This window comes from Asterias rubens, chromosome 17, assembly GCF_902459465.1.
Source record: "Asterias rubens chromosome 17, eAstRub1.3, whole genome shotgun sequence".
Lineage (NCBI taxonomy): Eukaryota > Metazoa > Echinodermata > Asteroidea > Forcipulatida > Asteriidae > Asterias > Asterias rubens.
Window position 1 is genome coordinate 9,901,609 of NC_047078.1, and position 17,928 is coordinate 9,919,536.

General features: G+C 39.0%; 1 protein-coding gene across 1 annotated transcript; it reads left to right on the top strand.

The window, feature by feature from the left end:
* Nucleotides 1–2,518: 2,518 nt before the first annotated feature.
* On the top strand, nt 2,519–14,171 carry LOC117301789 (putative adhesion G protein-coupled receptor E4P; the record flags this gene model as incomplete). The annotated part of the gene is made up of 13 exons (XM_033785799.1): nt 2,519–2,614; nt 3,404–3,456; nt 5,587–5,692; nt 6,868–6,977; nt 7,492–7,585; nt 8,184–8,334; nt 8,937–9,000; nt 9,125–9,194; nt 9,730–9,815; nt 10,665–10,782; nt 11,820–11,861; nt 12,456–13,041; nt 13,942–14,171. Coding segments are annotated over 13 exons (1,698 nt in total), but the record flags the coding sequence as incomplete, so codon positions are not given.
* Between the last annotated feature and the right edge of the window lie 3,757 nt (nt 14,172–17,928).

Consider the following 17,928-nt stretch of genomic DNA (forward strand, 5'->3'; position numbering starts at 1 on the left):
GTTATTGACATTTTCGATGCAGTAAACATCAGCCTCAATGTAACTGAATCAAGCGAAGATGGACAGAACATTGATAAACACGCGATAATCAAGGAAATCATGGACGGGTGGATTGAGGATCCCGATGATATTGCCCGTTCGTTCTACTCTACGTTCTTCAACAATTTAACTGAGCTCATTGACAGTACTATCCAACAATTGGATGCTTGATTGAACTTTCTTAAATACTTATTGTGGTGGTGGTTTGTAGTGTTTTTCATTAATATTATCATTAGTTTTCATTTGTAATTTGATGATTCTAAATGATAAGAAAGTAATGTGTTTACATTTTGGTGAAATGAATTAGAATAAAATGTTTTTAAAATGAATCACTCTGTGTTTGTGTGCTTTTATTTGTGTGTGTATTTGTATGTATTGATTAGTAGTTAGTAGTAAATGTTAGAAATGGTTATTAGACGCAAAACACATAAATGATAGACGACACGGGGTGCCTAAAACCAACCGGAACTCACCAGCACATTCCTTAAGTGGTCAACGGGCAATATACAGTTTCAAATATTTTATTCATCATCAACAATAAATCACTCAATCTACATATTTATTAATAAAATTTGCCTAGCATGAAATTTCTTCCTTGATAAAAACAGGATTACCAACCAAATTTTCATTTGTTGCATATTGCTTGTTACTGATATTCAGCTGTTGTTTCCTTATCCTGAAAATCACGTGGAAATTTGGTTGGTAATCATGTTTGTATCGAGGCAAAAAAATGTCGTGCTAAGCAAATTGTGGTGCTTAGCAGCTCTATGAAATTGGGCCAGATCAGGTGAGTTTTGAGCAGTGTTTTGAACATTATTGACAGATTTTTGATTACGAAGAGATATTGGGAGTTTATTCCACCGTTTGGGAGCGGCAGTAGTGAAGGCTCTATCACCAAGTGTGGGTAGCAGATGGGTGGTTCGGCGTGATGCCATGACAGGAGCGACCAGCTCTTGCTGTTGGCTTTTACACAAAATTAAATGAGGCCTTAGTGGCATAATGAAAATTGATCTTATTTTGACCAGTGAACGCTAAACTGGTGAAATTTAATTACTCCTTGATTGCCGAATGCTGAATCAAACGAAATTGAATAAGCCGGGTGTAAAAATGAATTGATTTTTGCTGAAGTTGGCCGGGAAAACCGATATTAACATTCCTGTTTCTGTGTTTTTATGAACAAAACCGCAGATCCTTGCGAAAAGGTTGAGAAAACGATTGATTATGGATCAGGAACTGGACATTACTACTCGATAAGCATACCGCCCCCTCTAGGTGTTTCAGGTAAGTTTCAGTTTTAGGTGTGGGAGGAAAATCCCAGAGAAGATATTTCAGATTGGGTGCGTTCGATTCGCTTCCCTATAGTTTATCCCCGATGCAAATTTAACATCTCTTATAGCTTCCCTGTGTCGACCCCGCGGTGCTCATTCGGATGAGCCCCTTCCAAGAGCTAATCGAACGATCACTCACCCTCTCGTGGTGACGTCATACATCTCGGGGCTAACCCCAAGTGACCCACTCCACAACAAGCAGGGCACTATGGGCTGACCCGGGTAAGCCCCTGGAATGACGTCAAAGCCGCTCGAACGTACCGGGGCAGACCGGGGGCAGACCGGGGTCGACCCAGGGAAGCTAATCGAACGCATCAATTATTGGTCAATGACACAGAAACGGCCCCGCGTGACACGTATCTGACACTGAGGTGTTCAGAGTGCATGTAAACTCCATCTACGAAAGAGGTTAGAATAACACATCTCTTTTCGTCTGGCAACTAACACCTGTTATCTCCATGTAATTCCTTTTCAAAAAAGTGGACTTCATGCACAAACCAGTAGGGCTGACTGCCCCAGAACTCCCCATCCAATAAGCTGAAAGGCCCAAAGTAATTCAATGTATTAAAACACTCCTATTGTTGAAAAGGATGTATAGTTTCAGATTTGTTTGTGGTGAACCTAGGAAAATCTTTAAAGACACTGGACACTATTGGTAAAAGTTAAAGACCAGTCTTCCCACTCGGTGTATCTCAACATAATATGTATACAAAAACAAACCTGTGAAAATCGAGAGAATAATGGATCAAAAAACATCCTTGTCACACGAAGTTGTTTGCTTTCAGATGCTTAATTTCGGGACCTCCGAATCTTATTCTGAGGTCTCGAAATCATATTCGTGGAAAATAACTTCTTTCTCGAAAACCACGTTACTTCAGAGGGAGCCGCTTCTCCGATGTTAGCTCCCCATTACTTGTTACAAAGTAAGTTTTGATGCTAACAATTATTTTGAGTAATTACCAATTATAGTGTCCAGTGCCTTCAATTGAGGTTTCCTGTGGGCCCTCTAGTGGTTTGTGTTTTCACAGTGGACTCATTTTAAATACAATTTATTTCTTCCTTTTGAAGTTTCCGCTGAGACCGAAGTTATACCCAAGCAACAATACGATTCACCAATCTATAAGGATGCTGAGATTGAAGTTCGGTTTTGCAGTGATGTATTGGCGGTCAAGGTTCTTGATCAGGCCGAGACAGAATTGAAAGATTTCCATCAGGATCCCGTGGTGCTTGGATTTCCTATTTACCCGGTAAATAAAATGACAGTTTGATATTGGACATCGAACATTCATATAGGTTTGTACAGTGAATGTCTACCTGGCTGTTTCGATATTGGACATTGAACATTCGTATAGGTTTGTACAGTGAGTATCTACGTGGCTATTTGTCCAATGTGACACTCACTGTACAACCCTAACTGAATGACACCCTTGCTATTTTAATATTGGACATTGGTCATTCAAATAAAATGTCTGTCAAGCGAATGTCCAATGACTTTTTCCCTTAAAATACAATGGTAGGGACTAGTCTTTTGCTGTTCAAACTTAAAGGTGAATGTCCAATGAATTTTTTGTTTCACAGGTGGAGGCCTTTTTTTTGCATTTCACGTATAATGTTTTCTCGGCAAATAAAAACACAATTTAACCACCAAACCATTCTATTTCGCACGAAATTAAATGCCGCTTAAATTGGTCATTAAATTCCGTTTGGACCTATGCAAAAGTAATGTTGCGTCATTTAACTTAACAAACAAACTTTCAACTTCACATTCAACAAAACAGCATTCAAATTCACAGGGCTTTTGTAGTCTAACAAGTTTTGCTAAATTGAATAATATGCAATTGAACATTATTGCTATAGAAACTCGAATGACACCAAAAGAAACTTAATGCACACATTTTCAATTTGAAAAACAGGAACAACTGGTCTGGCAAAATCGCTTTAATTCGAACGCATGGAAATTAAACTGGCTGTACTTGTACCGAAACTGACCAAGAAAACCTATATTATAATATTCTTATTTTATAATCTTGTTTCAGTATGACGCTAGTATAGAGGAAGCTTCGTGCTGTTATTTCCAAGAAACGGACAGGTAAGACAATCTGTTAAATACACTGGAAACTATTGGTAATTGTCAAAGACTAGTCTTCTCACTTGGTGTATCTCAACATATGCATAAAATAACAAACCTGTGAAAATTTGAGCTCAATTGGTCGTCGAAGTTGCGAGATAATAATGAAAGAAAAAACACCCTTGTCACACGAAGTTGTGTGCATTCAGATGCCTGATTTCGAGACCTCAAATTCTAATCTGAGGTCTTGAAATCAAATTCGTGGAAAATTACTTCTTTCTCGAAATCTACGTCACTTCAGACGGAGCTTTTTCTCACAATGCTTTATACCATCAACCTCTCCCCATTACTCGTAATCAAGAAAGGTTTTAGGGTGATAATTATTTTGAGTAATTACCAATAGTGTCCACTGCCTTTAAATCAAACGGTTTCAAACGCTTTTCATAGACCAACTCACCCGATCCCAGGCAACGTGTCCCTTTAATTCCACTCCACTCACTCCAAGCCCGTAATGTCCATTTTGTCCATAATTGAGATACTTAACCATATTTGCTTCTCATCACCCAGGAAGATAGGGATTGCTATTGTTATTGGTTTCCTAATGGGCACTAGTTTGGCAACTGGTACTGCTTGGCATGCAATGTCTTTTTCGTATGTGGCTTCTTATTTAAAGGCGCTGGACACTATTGGTAATTACTCAAAATAATTGTTAGCATAAAAACTTGCTTGGTAACGAGTATTGGGGAAGGGTTGATAGTATACAAAATACTGTGAGAAACGCCCCCCCCCCCCTGTGAAGTAAAGTAGATTTGATTTTGAGACCTCCGATTTAGATTTTTAGGTATTGATATCAAGCATCTGCAAGCACACAACTTCGTGTGACAAGGGTGTCACTTATTTCATTTTTATCTCGCGACTAGTTAAGCTCAAATTTTCACAGGTTTGTTACGCTATGCATAGGCCTATGTCGAGATACACCAAGTGAGAAGACTGGCCTTTGACAATTACCAATAGTGCCCGGTGTCTTTAAGGGACAAATCATGCGCCGTCGTATTTCTGTGAGGTTTGGTTTGTACGGGCGGATAAAGAATTTTAAGAAAGGGGCGCAAAGTTTGGGAGATAGTAACCTAGCTCGGTCGGTGCTCCTGCAGTTGTTTGATGGTAGGTTGACCACAGCATGGAGTTTAGTGTCCAAGGGAAATCACTGCTTGGAGATAATGGCCTCAGGGGAAATTAATGTTGGCTAAAGGAGATTAGTCAAAAGAGGGCGCTATCAGAAGGAGGATGTACACCATAGACCTTATCGCAAATACCAATGCGCACGCGCAGACTGTTGAATGAGGTGCATTGTGGGATATATATGGATCAAATTTGGATACCAGCAAGACCATAATGCACCTAATTCCAAGCTTTACGCGCGCGCCCCGGTATTTGCGAAAAGGTCTATATTGGGTGCGTTCGTTTAGCGTCCCTGGGTCGACCCCGGTGTGTGGCGTTTTTTTCCCCCAGGACGAACAAGTGCAGATAATTACCCACGTTCGTCCTAGACAAAAAACCGCCACACACCGGGGTCGACCCAGGGGAGCTAAACGAACGCACCCAGTGTGAGGTGGGGGAGGGGGGGGGGGGGGGGAGTCTCGCAGGGGGACATTATTTCCTGCTTATAAACATAAACTTTAAATCCAAGAAAAGAAGAGATAATTATTGTAATGCGCTTGATTATACTTATCGCGCCTGATCTACAACTACAATGCCTACTATTATTTTCAGTCCCTATGTGACCTGACTGTGGGTTTTCTCTGAAATTGTTTTCTTGGGTTTTCATGACACGTCAAGAGTTGAAACTTTCTTTATTGTCTTCTCTCAAGAAAGGGTTCTTGGTTATTAAAGTGATCGATATAGCCCTCTTTTATGCGGGTCCTTGGCTGCATATTAACCAAGGGTGAATTTCACTTAAGAGTTAAGACTCGTCTTTTCTCGAGATAGGACAGGTTTAATCCTAACCTAGGACCAGTTTGTAATATCTCCAAAAGTTAGGACTCTTTGTGAAATCGAACAAAGAAAATGAAGTAGACAATGCAATAAAATGAAGTGAAACTAACACAATACGTTATCAATAATGATTGAATTTTACCATTATTTTTGTTGCAGTACTTGGTCAGATGAAGGCTGCAGTGTGAGTTACAAGAACTCGACCTTCGTGCAGTGCAGCTGTACTCATCTAACAAGCTTCGCCATACTGATGAGACCAGTTGAGGTAAATTGATAACTATTTTAAATATTATATTCCACTTGGTTACTGTTAAAGACAATGGACACTATTGGTAATTGTCAAAGACTAGTCTCCACAGCTTGGTGTATCTCAACATGTGCACAAAATAACAAATCTGTGAAATTTTGAGCTCAATCGGTGGTCGAAGTTGCGAGATATAAATGAAAGAAAAAACCCACCCTTGTCGCGCACCATGGCATACGAAGTTGTATGCTTTTAAGATGCTTGATTTCGAGACCTCAAATTCTAAATCTGAGGTCTCGAAATCAAATTTGTGGAAAATTACTTTCTCGAAAACTTTAGAGGGACCTGTTTCTCACAATTTTTTATACTATCAACCTCTCCCCATTACTCGTTAATAAGTAAGGTTTTATGATAATAACTATTTTGAGTAATTACCAAAGGTGTCCACTGCCTTTCATCCGAGCGTTACAAATTTACAATCAAAATATTTAATCATTAGATTAAGCCGGTAAATTGCGTTATAACACAAACTTTTGCAAAAACTTTTCAATTAGGTGTTATTTTCTCAAATATTTCTTCAGTCTCCTGACGATGACTTGAGCAAGCTAGTGGAAACGTTAAAACCAATTTAAGAACTCACTCCGCGGTAGTGCAGTTAATTACGATCCTATAGTCCCAGCCCAGTTGCTATACCTTCTGCCCAGGTAGTAGTTAAAAAGCAAGTTAAAGGGAAGGTACACGTTTGGTAGTTTTACTCAAAACAAATATTAAATTTAAAAACTGACTTGGTAACGAGCATTGGAGAGCTCTTGGTGGTATAAAACTTTGTGGGAAACAACTCCCTCTGAAGTAACGTATAGTTTTTGAGAAGGAGGTAAGTCTCACTTAAATAATAAAAGACTTCTAGCTAGAAGTCTTTTATTCCTATCTGAAATTCGTCCAACAAGGGTGTTTTTCTTTTATCATTTTCTCGCAACTTCGATGACCGATTGAGCCCAAATTTTCACAGCCTTGTTATGTTATGCTAATGATGAGGTACACCAAGTCAGAAGACTGATCTTTGACAATTCCCAAACGTGTACCTTCCCTTTAAACTCTACCTGGCAAGTAGATACACGGTGTTACAGCAAACCAAATTGATACCTCACCATGCAATGCCTATACAAAATCATATATTTACCTTTTATATCCCACAGTTTGAACTGAGTCCAGGAGATGAACGAATCCTTGAGATACTGACTAAGATAGGCCTAGCCTTGTCAATCACATGCCTTACCGCTACACTGTTAGTATACGCTATGTGCAGGTGAGTTGAGGGAAATGATGGAACAATTAGTTTAAGGAACTGCAAAGAGAGCCGTTAACACATATTTCAACTATTTTAAAGGCACTGGGCACTATTATACACATATTGACTGGTTATGTGTTTTATAACACAGCTCGGTCTCAAAATAATGTGAAATAAGAACAGAAGTTTTGTAGATGCTGTTCACGGTTCAAGTCAAACAAGGCCGCCATAACGGGCACTATTTTCAAAGACTAGTGCCCGCTCGGAACTGGTTCCCTCAAAACACTAGACTATATTAGGTCACCCCACGTGACTGTGTTTCAGCCAACCATAATACAGAAAAAGCAGAGGTTTGTTACAATGGTAATTATTCAAAATAATGTTTAGCGCAGAAACAATCCAACAGGCACCCCACTCCGTTAGACATTAAACATAATTTAACGAAGTTAAACAGTTTCTTGTGGTTCATTCTTTTCAAAAAGCTTACTAGACTTTCCTTTTTCGGTTTTAATTCCAAAACAACTTTTTACAGAATGAGAAGTTTAAGGATTGTGATTCATGCTGATCTCGCATTCGCACTTCTAGCTGCTCACATCTTGTTCTTATTCCTGGATACAAAAGATGAGGTAAGTCTAGTGCGTTGCACTGTGGCCAGGGCAAGGTTGTTTACCCGCTGGGCTTTTTACAACATGGATTGGTCCGCTGTCACAAGGGAATCTCCGTTGACTTGTTTACAAACAGGTCGTTATAATTTATTATAAGAAGTGTTTTCTAACTGGAGATTCGGAGTCAATGAGTCATACTGCCTAAAGGGTCTTACACTGCCAGTTAACAACTGTGACCAGGGCAAGGTTGTTCACGTGCTAGGCTTTTTATAACATGGGCTGGTCCGCTGTCTCAAGGGAGTTCTCCATTGACTCGTAAACAAACAAGCCCGCGCAAATAATATATCTGGTCCCTCCAATGGAATGATGTAATGAAATATCTAGACTATATGTAGGTAAGACTGTGGGGTTGCTATTAATTAGTTTAAATCCCGCGGTGTATAACTACTCTGTTGTTTATTGAGATAAACATTGCCAGTCGTCAAAATGGCAGGGCTTGAACGTCACAAATGAACTACTGTGCACGATTTCACACAAAAAACCCCAATAAGATTAGATAAGTTGTTTATATTGCCATAATGATTTACATGGGAAGGGCCAATTGTCTTTCTTTGTGCAGGTTGCGTGCAGATGTATCGCCATCAGTCTGCATTTCTTCTTATTGGCTGCCTTTGTTTGGATGTTCCTAGAGGGCGCTTTCCTGCTGATCAAGGCCACGCCCACTTTCCGATGGAAAGTAAAGATGCCAGTTTGGCTTTCTGTTGGATGGGGTAAGTGAGATCATAGCTTTGTATAGACCTTTTCACAAAATACCCTTTGCGCAAGCGCCAACTGTTTAATGAGTTTCGCGCTGGTCTAGCTAGCGATCAAAATTGATCGCTAGCTAGACCAGCATGCAACTCATTCCATGCCTAACATGCGCATCAAGTATTTGCGTATGTAAGGTGGCCCTGAAAGTACATCAAAGACTTCAATTAAAAATCAATGAGAGTTCAAAAAAACATTTTCGGACGCTAGGTGTCAGAAAACTTACAGTGCCCTGGATAGGGACAACAGAGATATAGAGATATAGTTGAAATTGAAAATAAATTTAGTTCAAAATGTCATTAAACTTCTTCTGAAAAGAAGCATTTGCGAACGCTAGGTGGCAGCAGACTTATTTTAAAAGACAAGAGCATAGGCCTTTTCGAAACCACGTCTTCTGTTCATACAGGCTCCGTCGGTTATTTTGAAAAGATGCACTTTGGATACAATGCTTCAAACAGGCAGACTTAGCCTTAGCTACGAAGCCGAAGTCAAATCCATGGTTTCGAGAAGGGCCTTCGAAATACAAAGTCACCTTATTTTTTATTTTTCGTTTTGATTGTCTCAGGTTGCCCAGCAGTTATCGTTCTTATCTCAATGGGATTCAACTTTGACGGATACAAAAATGATCAGTAAGTCTTGTAGAATCGTACTACAATAATAAATATTGGACTCACGTAGGGCACGTATAGTTTTCTTGTCTTAAGGCAACTCATTGACACATTTTTCAAATATTTTTTATATTTCTTTTTGCAGGGCTTGCTGGCTGTCAACTGATTTTAATTTCCGCTGGGCGTTTCTAGCACCTGTCGTGGTGATTATCATGGTTAGTTAACACTCAAATATTATTCACAAAAGCGCATTTTTACGGTTCTTGGAGGTTTCCGGACCCTAGGTGGCAGCAGACTTCACGGGTCATTCCCGTGGTCATTGCTCAGAGTTAGTAATCAAGGCATACTTTATGCGTGAAGATGGCTTTCCACATAACCCCGCCTGATACACTTTTGTATTATAGCCTACAGCACAGAGGAAGAGTCCTATATAGGGATAATTTTCCACATAGTCTTTTGGCCCCTTTCGAAACCGCGACTACGACTTTGGATTTGGCTCAGGCTAGCTTGGCCCCGCGGTTGTTTTGACAATTTGCGCATGCTTTGCGTACGTGCTCAGGGCTTCAGACGAGAGAACGAAGCCTGTAGCCGTATCCAACGCCGAAGCCGTGGTTTCGAAAAGGGCCTATGCCTTAGTGCAAAGGGAACGTTTTTAGCCCGCATAGTTAATTCGACTTTTGGTGGTGCCCTATAAGTATTTGGTTTTCCTCCTGTTGTCCTTACGCTTATTTCTTCTTGCTTACTTTTCAGGCGAATACAGCGTTACTGGTGAAGCTGATTTTCATATTTATGTCCCTTCAGACCAACAAAAAGAAAGATGAAGCTCAGAAAATGAAGTGAGTTCCTTAAAAGAGACTTCTGGGTGGACGAGTTTTCCTGTCTGTTTTGAGTTAAAGGAACACGTTGCCTTGGATCGGTCGAGTTGGTCTTTGAAAAGCGTATGTTATAATATGCATATGGGTAGAAAGATGCTGTAAAAGTAGAATACAATGATCCACACAAACATGCCTCGAAATTGCACGGTTTTCTTTCTACCTCGTCGACTAACCCGGTCGGCCATTTATGGGAGTCAAATTTTTGACTCCCATAAATGACCGACCGTGTTAGTTCGCACAGTAAAAGGAAAACCACGCAACTTCGAGGCAAACTTGTGTGGATCATTGTATTCTACTGTTAAAGTATCTTTCCAACAATATGCATTTTATGACAACCGGTTGCAAACGCCTTTTTATAGACCAACTCGTCCGATCCAAGGCAACGTGTTCCTTTAACTGTTCAAAAGAAATCACTCACCTTAAATGCACTGGACACTATTAGCAGTTACTCAAAACTGTTTGCATAAATCTTACTTGGTAACGAGCAATGAAGAGATGTTGATAGTTGTGATAAACGGCTTCCTCTGAAGTAACGTAGTTTTTGAGAAATAAAAAAATTCTCACTAAAATATTTGAACTGATTTTGAGACCTAAGCTGATGTATCAAATTCAAGCGTCTGAAAGCACACAACTTGTGTTTATTTTCCTCCATTTTTCTCTCGCAATTTCGACGACCAATTGAGTTAAAATTTTCACAGGTTTGTTATTATTTTGGGATACACCGAGTTGACAATTACAAAAGTTTTGCAAGGCCATTTTAATGAATGTGTATTCAAATGTAATTAATGAACTTTTACTCTTCCCTCTCAGGGCTGGTCTTCGGCTGGTTCTTATCCTGGAGCCCATGCTTGGTATCCCCTGGCTCTTCGGCTTGTTTTACCAATCTGCCGTATTCAGCTACATCTTCGTCATCTTGAATACACTACAGGTGAGTAAAGCAAGTTACACTGCTCCGGGAACGCTACATTAAAGTTTGAGTTTGGTCAACAAAACTGTTAAACTATAAACATAATTTTAAGTGAGAGTGTTTACATTGTCAATACTTGGGTCATTAAACTAAAATGGATCGATGGTGAGTAGTAACTGTCAGGGCAGTCAGCAGCAATTACAAGCTTATAGGAACAGAACACGTTTAGTAATCGTCAAATACTAGTCTTCTGACTTGGTGTATCACAACATAAGCGTAAAATAACAAGCCTGTGTGAAAATTTGAGCTCAATTGGTCATCGAAAATGCGAAAAAATGATGGAAGAAAAACACCCTTGTTGGACGAATTTGTGTGCTTTCAGATAGGACTAAAGTACTTATGTTTAAATCATTCATTATTTAAGTGAGAACTCTTTCTCAAAATATATGCTACTTCAGAGGGAATCGTTTCCCACAATGTTTTACACTATCAACAGCTCTCAAATGCTCGTTACCAAAGTCAGTTTTTAAGTTAATACTGGTTTTTAGTAATTACCAAACGTGTACCTTCCCTTTAAAGTCCATTGTTTAGACAGGGGAATCACATGGAGATATCAGGTGTGAGTTGGTAAAGACGAAATGATGTTTTATTATTCTGGCCTCTTTCTATGGAGCTTTCCCATAGCATGTCACAGTGCTTTACCATATCGCAGGTGTATATTCAAGAGCATTTCAAGGCAGGCAAGAGAAGACACTGGCCATTTGAGGAATGTTACTTTATTACCATGGATACGAGATTGCCAAAGGAATAGCTTGATATAATATGGCATCCATCGCACAAATGATAGAAATATAGGACATAAAATTTGTAATACTTTGTCAGATGTCATAATTGTTCTCTGGTGAGTTTTTGTACACGCTGTGCCTGCAGGAAGTCCATTCTCTGTGACTCTTTTGTACAAACCCTCATTGCATCAAAATATCATGATGAAACAAAATCTGATTTTTATTCTGTTTCACTGTACTTAGATTCGCTTTTTTTCTTCACGATTCTTACAGGGCGTGTTCCTTTTCGTTGCTCAATGTCTCCTGGACCATGAGGTAACTATTAACATGCGGTTTGGGGCATTGAAGTGGGGGGGGGGGGGGTTACTTGTCTTAATTCATTTCAAGAACTTTGTCTTATAAGAACTCACAAACCAGTTACAATAATTATTGAAAACAATTATACAGACTCCCGTAGAAAAGAAAAGGGAACATTATTCAGAATATTAAAAAGGTTCAAATTCAAATTAACCTGATGCTGCAGACGATTATGCCCCCCCCCTTCCCATCCTAACTCCGGTCTGTCTTCCGCCCAAAAAGCAAAATCTGCAGTCATTTAGTCTTATAGCGTCCTCTTTTGAATCACGTTGTGAGCCGGTGCTGCTTTATCTTTAATGTTGGGGTAGTCTTGGCCCACGCAGCGGTGATCTAGAGTGGATAATATACTTCGCTCGATTATAAATCATTACAGTGCGCCCTCTTACGGCGTGATATAATCATCTTGACTGGCTCGCAGAAAATGCTGCTTGAAATCCCTTTTTAGCAGTTATGGGCTAGAGAGAAGTCACAAACTGCGTCTAAAAAAGTACCCAGAAGTCAACGTAAGCTACTGCTTTGTCTTTACAAAGTTATCAAATATTCTTGTTTTAGGTGCGTCGTAAAATCATGAAATTTAATCCCGACAAGACAGCAACGAAAGTCATGTCTCTGACGTCATCAACAAGTGGGCAAGCGGGCAAGAACACAGGAGTGACTAGCTCCATAATGACGTCACAATCGGGAGCCCCCTCGCGACTTTTCGTCATCACCAACAAAATACAAAAAGAGGAGGAAGTTCCGGATGAAAAGCCGGACCCGGAGCTTGTAGCGCCGGATCAGGAGCAACTGGAAACAGAGAAGCAAGAGGGTTCAGTGACCTCAGCCTCCAGCCAGGGGAAGATGGAAGACATCGATGACGATTTGAAAGTACAACCAGAGAGGTCGACTAGTTTCATGTCACTCAGCATGTCATCCGGAACGTATGGAGACGAAGGAACGAGTGACGAACCGGAACAGGAACCCGTTCAACCAATCTCATTGAGCGTTGACAGCACTCCTGGAACCGATGATGAGGAACCAGATCCAGAGAACTCATCTAGTTCTAGTTCCCCGAGCAGAGTCTCAACGTTGGAAGGAACGGAGGAAGAACCAGAGTTTCCGGGAAGTGATACAGCAGCCATCTTGAATAAAAATCAAGGTAGTTATGATAAACTATAGAAAACTAAGCAAAGCAGGACCACACTTTGTTTACATGGGCGTTAATCTTGGGGAGGGGGGGGGCAAGCCCTTTCCACTTGTTTTCAGGGTGGGGCCCACTATATCAATTGTCCCCCAAGTTGGTTAACTCGTGTATTATCTCATAGGGCAATATAATGTGCCACCACTTGACTATTACTTCTACGTATTGTCGATTCTTATGTTGCATGCAAAAGGAGGGTGGTTGGAATACTACAGCGACGAACAATCGATGTTTTACAGTAAAACCCAATTGCCGAAAGCAAGTCAACACCACTAACATTCTTGTAAGCGCCATTTTGGGGAGTCGTTTTTGGGTGCGTTCGTTTTAAACAGCTTCCCTGTGTCGACCCCGGTATGCCCCGGTTCGTTCGAATAGCTTTTGACGTCATTCCAGGGGCTCACCCGGGTCAGCCCCCAGTGCCATGCTTGTGGAGTATTTATATACACCAAGCAATTAACTAAGATGTCATCAATTGGTAATCACTCTGCACTGACAAAGGCATTAGCATAATTGGTAATTACTCAAAATAATTATTGGCATAAAACCTCACTTGGTAACGAGTAGTGGGGAGCTGTTGATAGTATAAAACATTGTCAGAAACGGCTCTCCCTCTGAAGTAACGTAGAGAAAGAAATAATTGTCCACGAATTTGATTACGAGACCTCAGAATTAGATTTTTAGGTCTCGAAATCAAGCATTTGAAAGCACACAACTTCGTGTGACAAGGGTGTTTTTTTCTTTCATTATTATCTAGCAACCGACAACCAACTGAGCTCAAACTTTCACAGGTTTGTTATTTTATGCATATTTTGAGATACACCAAGTAAGAAGACTGGTTATTATTTTGTTTCTTTGCAGATCGAACCGACTGGAAAGTTTTCAAAGAGGGCACGAGTTCCTCTGCCAGTGAGTCGAAAAACCGGCGCAAAACAGCATGGTCGAAAGACAGATCTGCATTGGTGAAAATCTGGCGCCCTTAAAAATGAGAAAAACATGAGCCAGCAGGATGATCACGTAGAAAAATGCTTTTGCATAAAGGTCATGTCACATGAGAAAATAGACCTTTACCACGCTGTCACCATCTTGGTCATGTTCCCTGTTTCCAATAACAGTAATGAATGCTATTCATTCATTGCGCAAACATGGCACCAGACTATTATTTCATCCAGCCTCAGTTTGGTTACAATGAGTTGGAATGGAGTCAAATCAAGATGGCCACACCGTGATAAAGGTCTAACTGCAGCTCCATGAAAAACAATAATTCACATTTCAGTTGATATTTTTTGTGATAGTAAGTTATAGCTAGAAGAATATTGTCAAATTTGCATCGGGAATAACAAATAATATTATTTTGTTTTTACCCATCCACCGATGTTTATATAAGCAGTGTGTAGGCCTACACGGTACTTTCCCCGAGTCCTGTGAAAATTATCACAGACACTCGGAGAATGCATTTTGTATGCTTAAGCTTTCCTTGTGCATGCAGTGCAGTTGATTTCCTCAAAATTGCGTTACTGTGTGATGTGGACTAAAAATTTGTTCATGAGACTTCAATTAACGTAATTAAGTCGGCATTTTAGGCTATTGAACCCTAACACTGACGCGTCAGTGACGTCACGTGCTGTTTCTCTCTGCTGCCTTGTTCGTGATTTTTTTGAGTCAAGCTGAAGGTTATGTTTAGCATCGAAACGCATTGTTGCATAAAAGCACTTTTCGCTTTAAGGAACATTATAAAATTGGTTTTGCTAGCAAAAAAGTTTCTGGCAGTGTAAGCAATTTTATGTAATCCACACTGACAAACCTGAAGAAGTTTGAGATCGATCGGCCTTCTGGGTCACGAGAGAATAGTGAAAAACCGATTACAAATTTTGCGCTGCATCGATGCCAAAACAAAATACGAATAAAACGCTCACTGAGCGATACACTCCAAACGCGAAATTATATTATTTATTTCTCATCAAATATGAAATTTTAGACAGAAATATTTCAAGGGATGTTTTCTATTATCATTATCATTAGAAAGTGTAAGTTTTATGTAAATATGTGATCTTCACGATTTTTGGTTCTTACGAATTCTGCAACGTTCCTTTAAGTAATCGAACGGTTCTAAAAACCAAGTATACTTCACCTTTAAGATCGGCATTGACTCACAAGGGCCCAACGAAGATTTTTGTGATGATGAAGTCAGGTGAGTTGGGTCCAATGAACCCATACTTAGTTTTTTTTTTATTGTACTCAGAATTTCAACAACTCTTTTTTTTTCATAATTAGTGGTATATTCAACACGTTATTTAAAAACGATTGATGTTGTGCATTGAAGTAGATTATAGTTAGGGAATTAAAGACTGTGCCTCAATGCTGGAGTACGGCATAGTGCTCATGCGTTAAAGGATTAGGGTACTTTTTGTAACACAAAACACAATGTCAACGGACTCATATTTCAAAAACCACAGCACCTCAGCAAGTTAAATTTTCCGGGAACCTTTTTACTATAATTATCTTCAAACAGTGTAAGTTTTGTGTAAATCTGTGGACATTATATTTTTCTCCTACAATAAGCACATAGGCCCTTTAAAAAGGGTTTTGCTACCTTTTGTTTTTGACATGCGTTAAAGATGCTATGTCAGATTTTTTGCCCCAAACATTAAAAAATAGAGTTTTTGCGTGAATGGTATTTCAAAGAGTATGTTACCCGCTCTAACGAAAAAAGTTTAACTTTTACTTTTAATGGTCAGGAACCATGACAACAATTTGAAACGTTTCTTATAAAACATATAATATTGGTCACGTGATATATTGTCGGGATACCGAAAAAAAAAATTGAGCACTTTATTTCACTGCTACTAATAATTGGCGGACTTTTTTGAGCAATGGCTCAAATGAAAGCTTGTAACTTTTTCGACCCCCATCAAAATAACTATTGAATTTTAAATCAAAATTTATGGGTCAAATCGGCCAAAAAACTGACATAGCATCTTTAATCTATACACTGTGAATGAAGATGTTTGTAATATAATTTACCTGTTGAAGTTTCAGCTTTATTAGTCGTCAAGTTTTTGTTAAAAATGTGAAAACCACATAGCGATGTTGTCAGGAGAGTCGCGTAAAACGGCATTAGTTTAGTTTTTACCAGTTCTTAAGTAATTTTCGTAACATTGGTTCACTCCTTTCTCAATAACTACAGCACCTAAGCAAGTAAAGTTTTATGGAAAGTTTTTTTTTTACAATCATTTCTGATGTTTGACCATGATAAGAAAAAAGTTCTCTATGCTCCCCGAAAGAGCAATTAATATTCTCAATGTTTATTCTTTTTTCATGTGTTCTTGTTTTTCATATTTCTAATTTCAGGCTTCACAATAGAACTGACAAGTTATGCAAAATATTTGTAGAGCATATTGTGGTAGGAAATAATTTAAACTCATTTTTGTTCATGGCGACGTAATTTTTAAACTCATTTGCATAACAACTAGTACTTAATAAGAGGTCAAACCAGTTGGTAGTCTTACGGGCTGTTTGGTAAGAAAATAGCTGTTTGTTGCAAACTGCTTACCAAAAGTTCCCTAATTGCATAGTATGCAATTATTAAAAGCACTGGATATGTTTGGTAATTGTCAAAGACCATTATTCTCACTTGGTGTATCCCAACTTGTGCATAAAACAAACCTGTGGACATTTATTGTGGTCTTTAATGACCTCTGTAAAAACTGCAAAAACTGGGGTGTTAAAATTGACTCCATGAGTGTTGACGCATTTAGATACCGAAGTGAGAATCACAATTAACATTTAAGGTGTTACAGGCAGTGGACACTATTGGTAATTACTCAAAATAATTATTGGCATAAAACCTCACTTGGTAATGAGTAATGGGAAAAAGGTTGGTAGTATAAAACATTTTGAGTAACGGCTCCCTCTGAAAAGCCATAGTTTTCGAGAAAGAAGTAATTTTCTACGAATTTGATTTCGAGACCTCAGATTTAGAACTTGAGGTCTCGAAATCAACCATCTAAACGCACACAACGTTGTGTGACAAGGGTGTTTTTTCTTTCATTATTATCTCGCAAGTTCGATGACTGATTGAGCTCAAATTTTCACAGGTTTGTTATTTTATATGCATATGTTGAGATACACCAACTGTGAAGGCTAGTCTTTGACAATTACCAATAGTGTCCACTGCCTTTAATTTGTAAACTCATTGGCATAACAATTAGTACTTTTATAAACTGGTTTGACCTTACCTCTTATTAAAATAAGAGGTAAGGTCAAACCAGTTTATTATGGGCTGTTTGGTAAGAAAATAGCATGAGCTGTTTGGTGCAAACTGCTTACTACCAAAAGTTCCCTAATTTCATAGTATGCAATTATTAAAACCACTGGATATGTTTGGTAATTGTCAAAGACCATTATTCTCACTTGGTGTATCCCAACTTCTGCATAAACTAACAAACCTGTGGACATATTGTGGTCTTTAACGCCCTCTGTAAAAAAACTGTTAAAATTGACTCCATGAGTGTTGACGCAATTAACATTTTAAGTTGTTAAAACACACAACGGTAATTGTTTGGCAGAACTTAATGTTATTTTGACACCATTTCGTGTAAATGTTGACCCATTTTGGTACACAACAACACACAGGGTGTAAATTTTAACACCCCCGTTTTTTCAATGTAACTTTCCCAAAGACTAAGAAGTGGGACATGTTGTTTTTAATTATTAACATTTTGTTGCTTAACACTTGAAACATAAATTCAAATATTATGTTGAATACGTTGCTGCGTTACGCCAATTTGTGTCGTGGAGTGTTTCGCATGTCTTTTATTTAAATGAATAATGTTTAACCGACAAGTT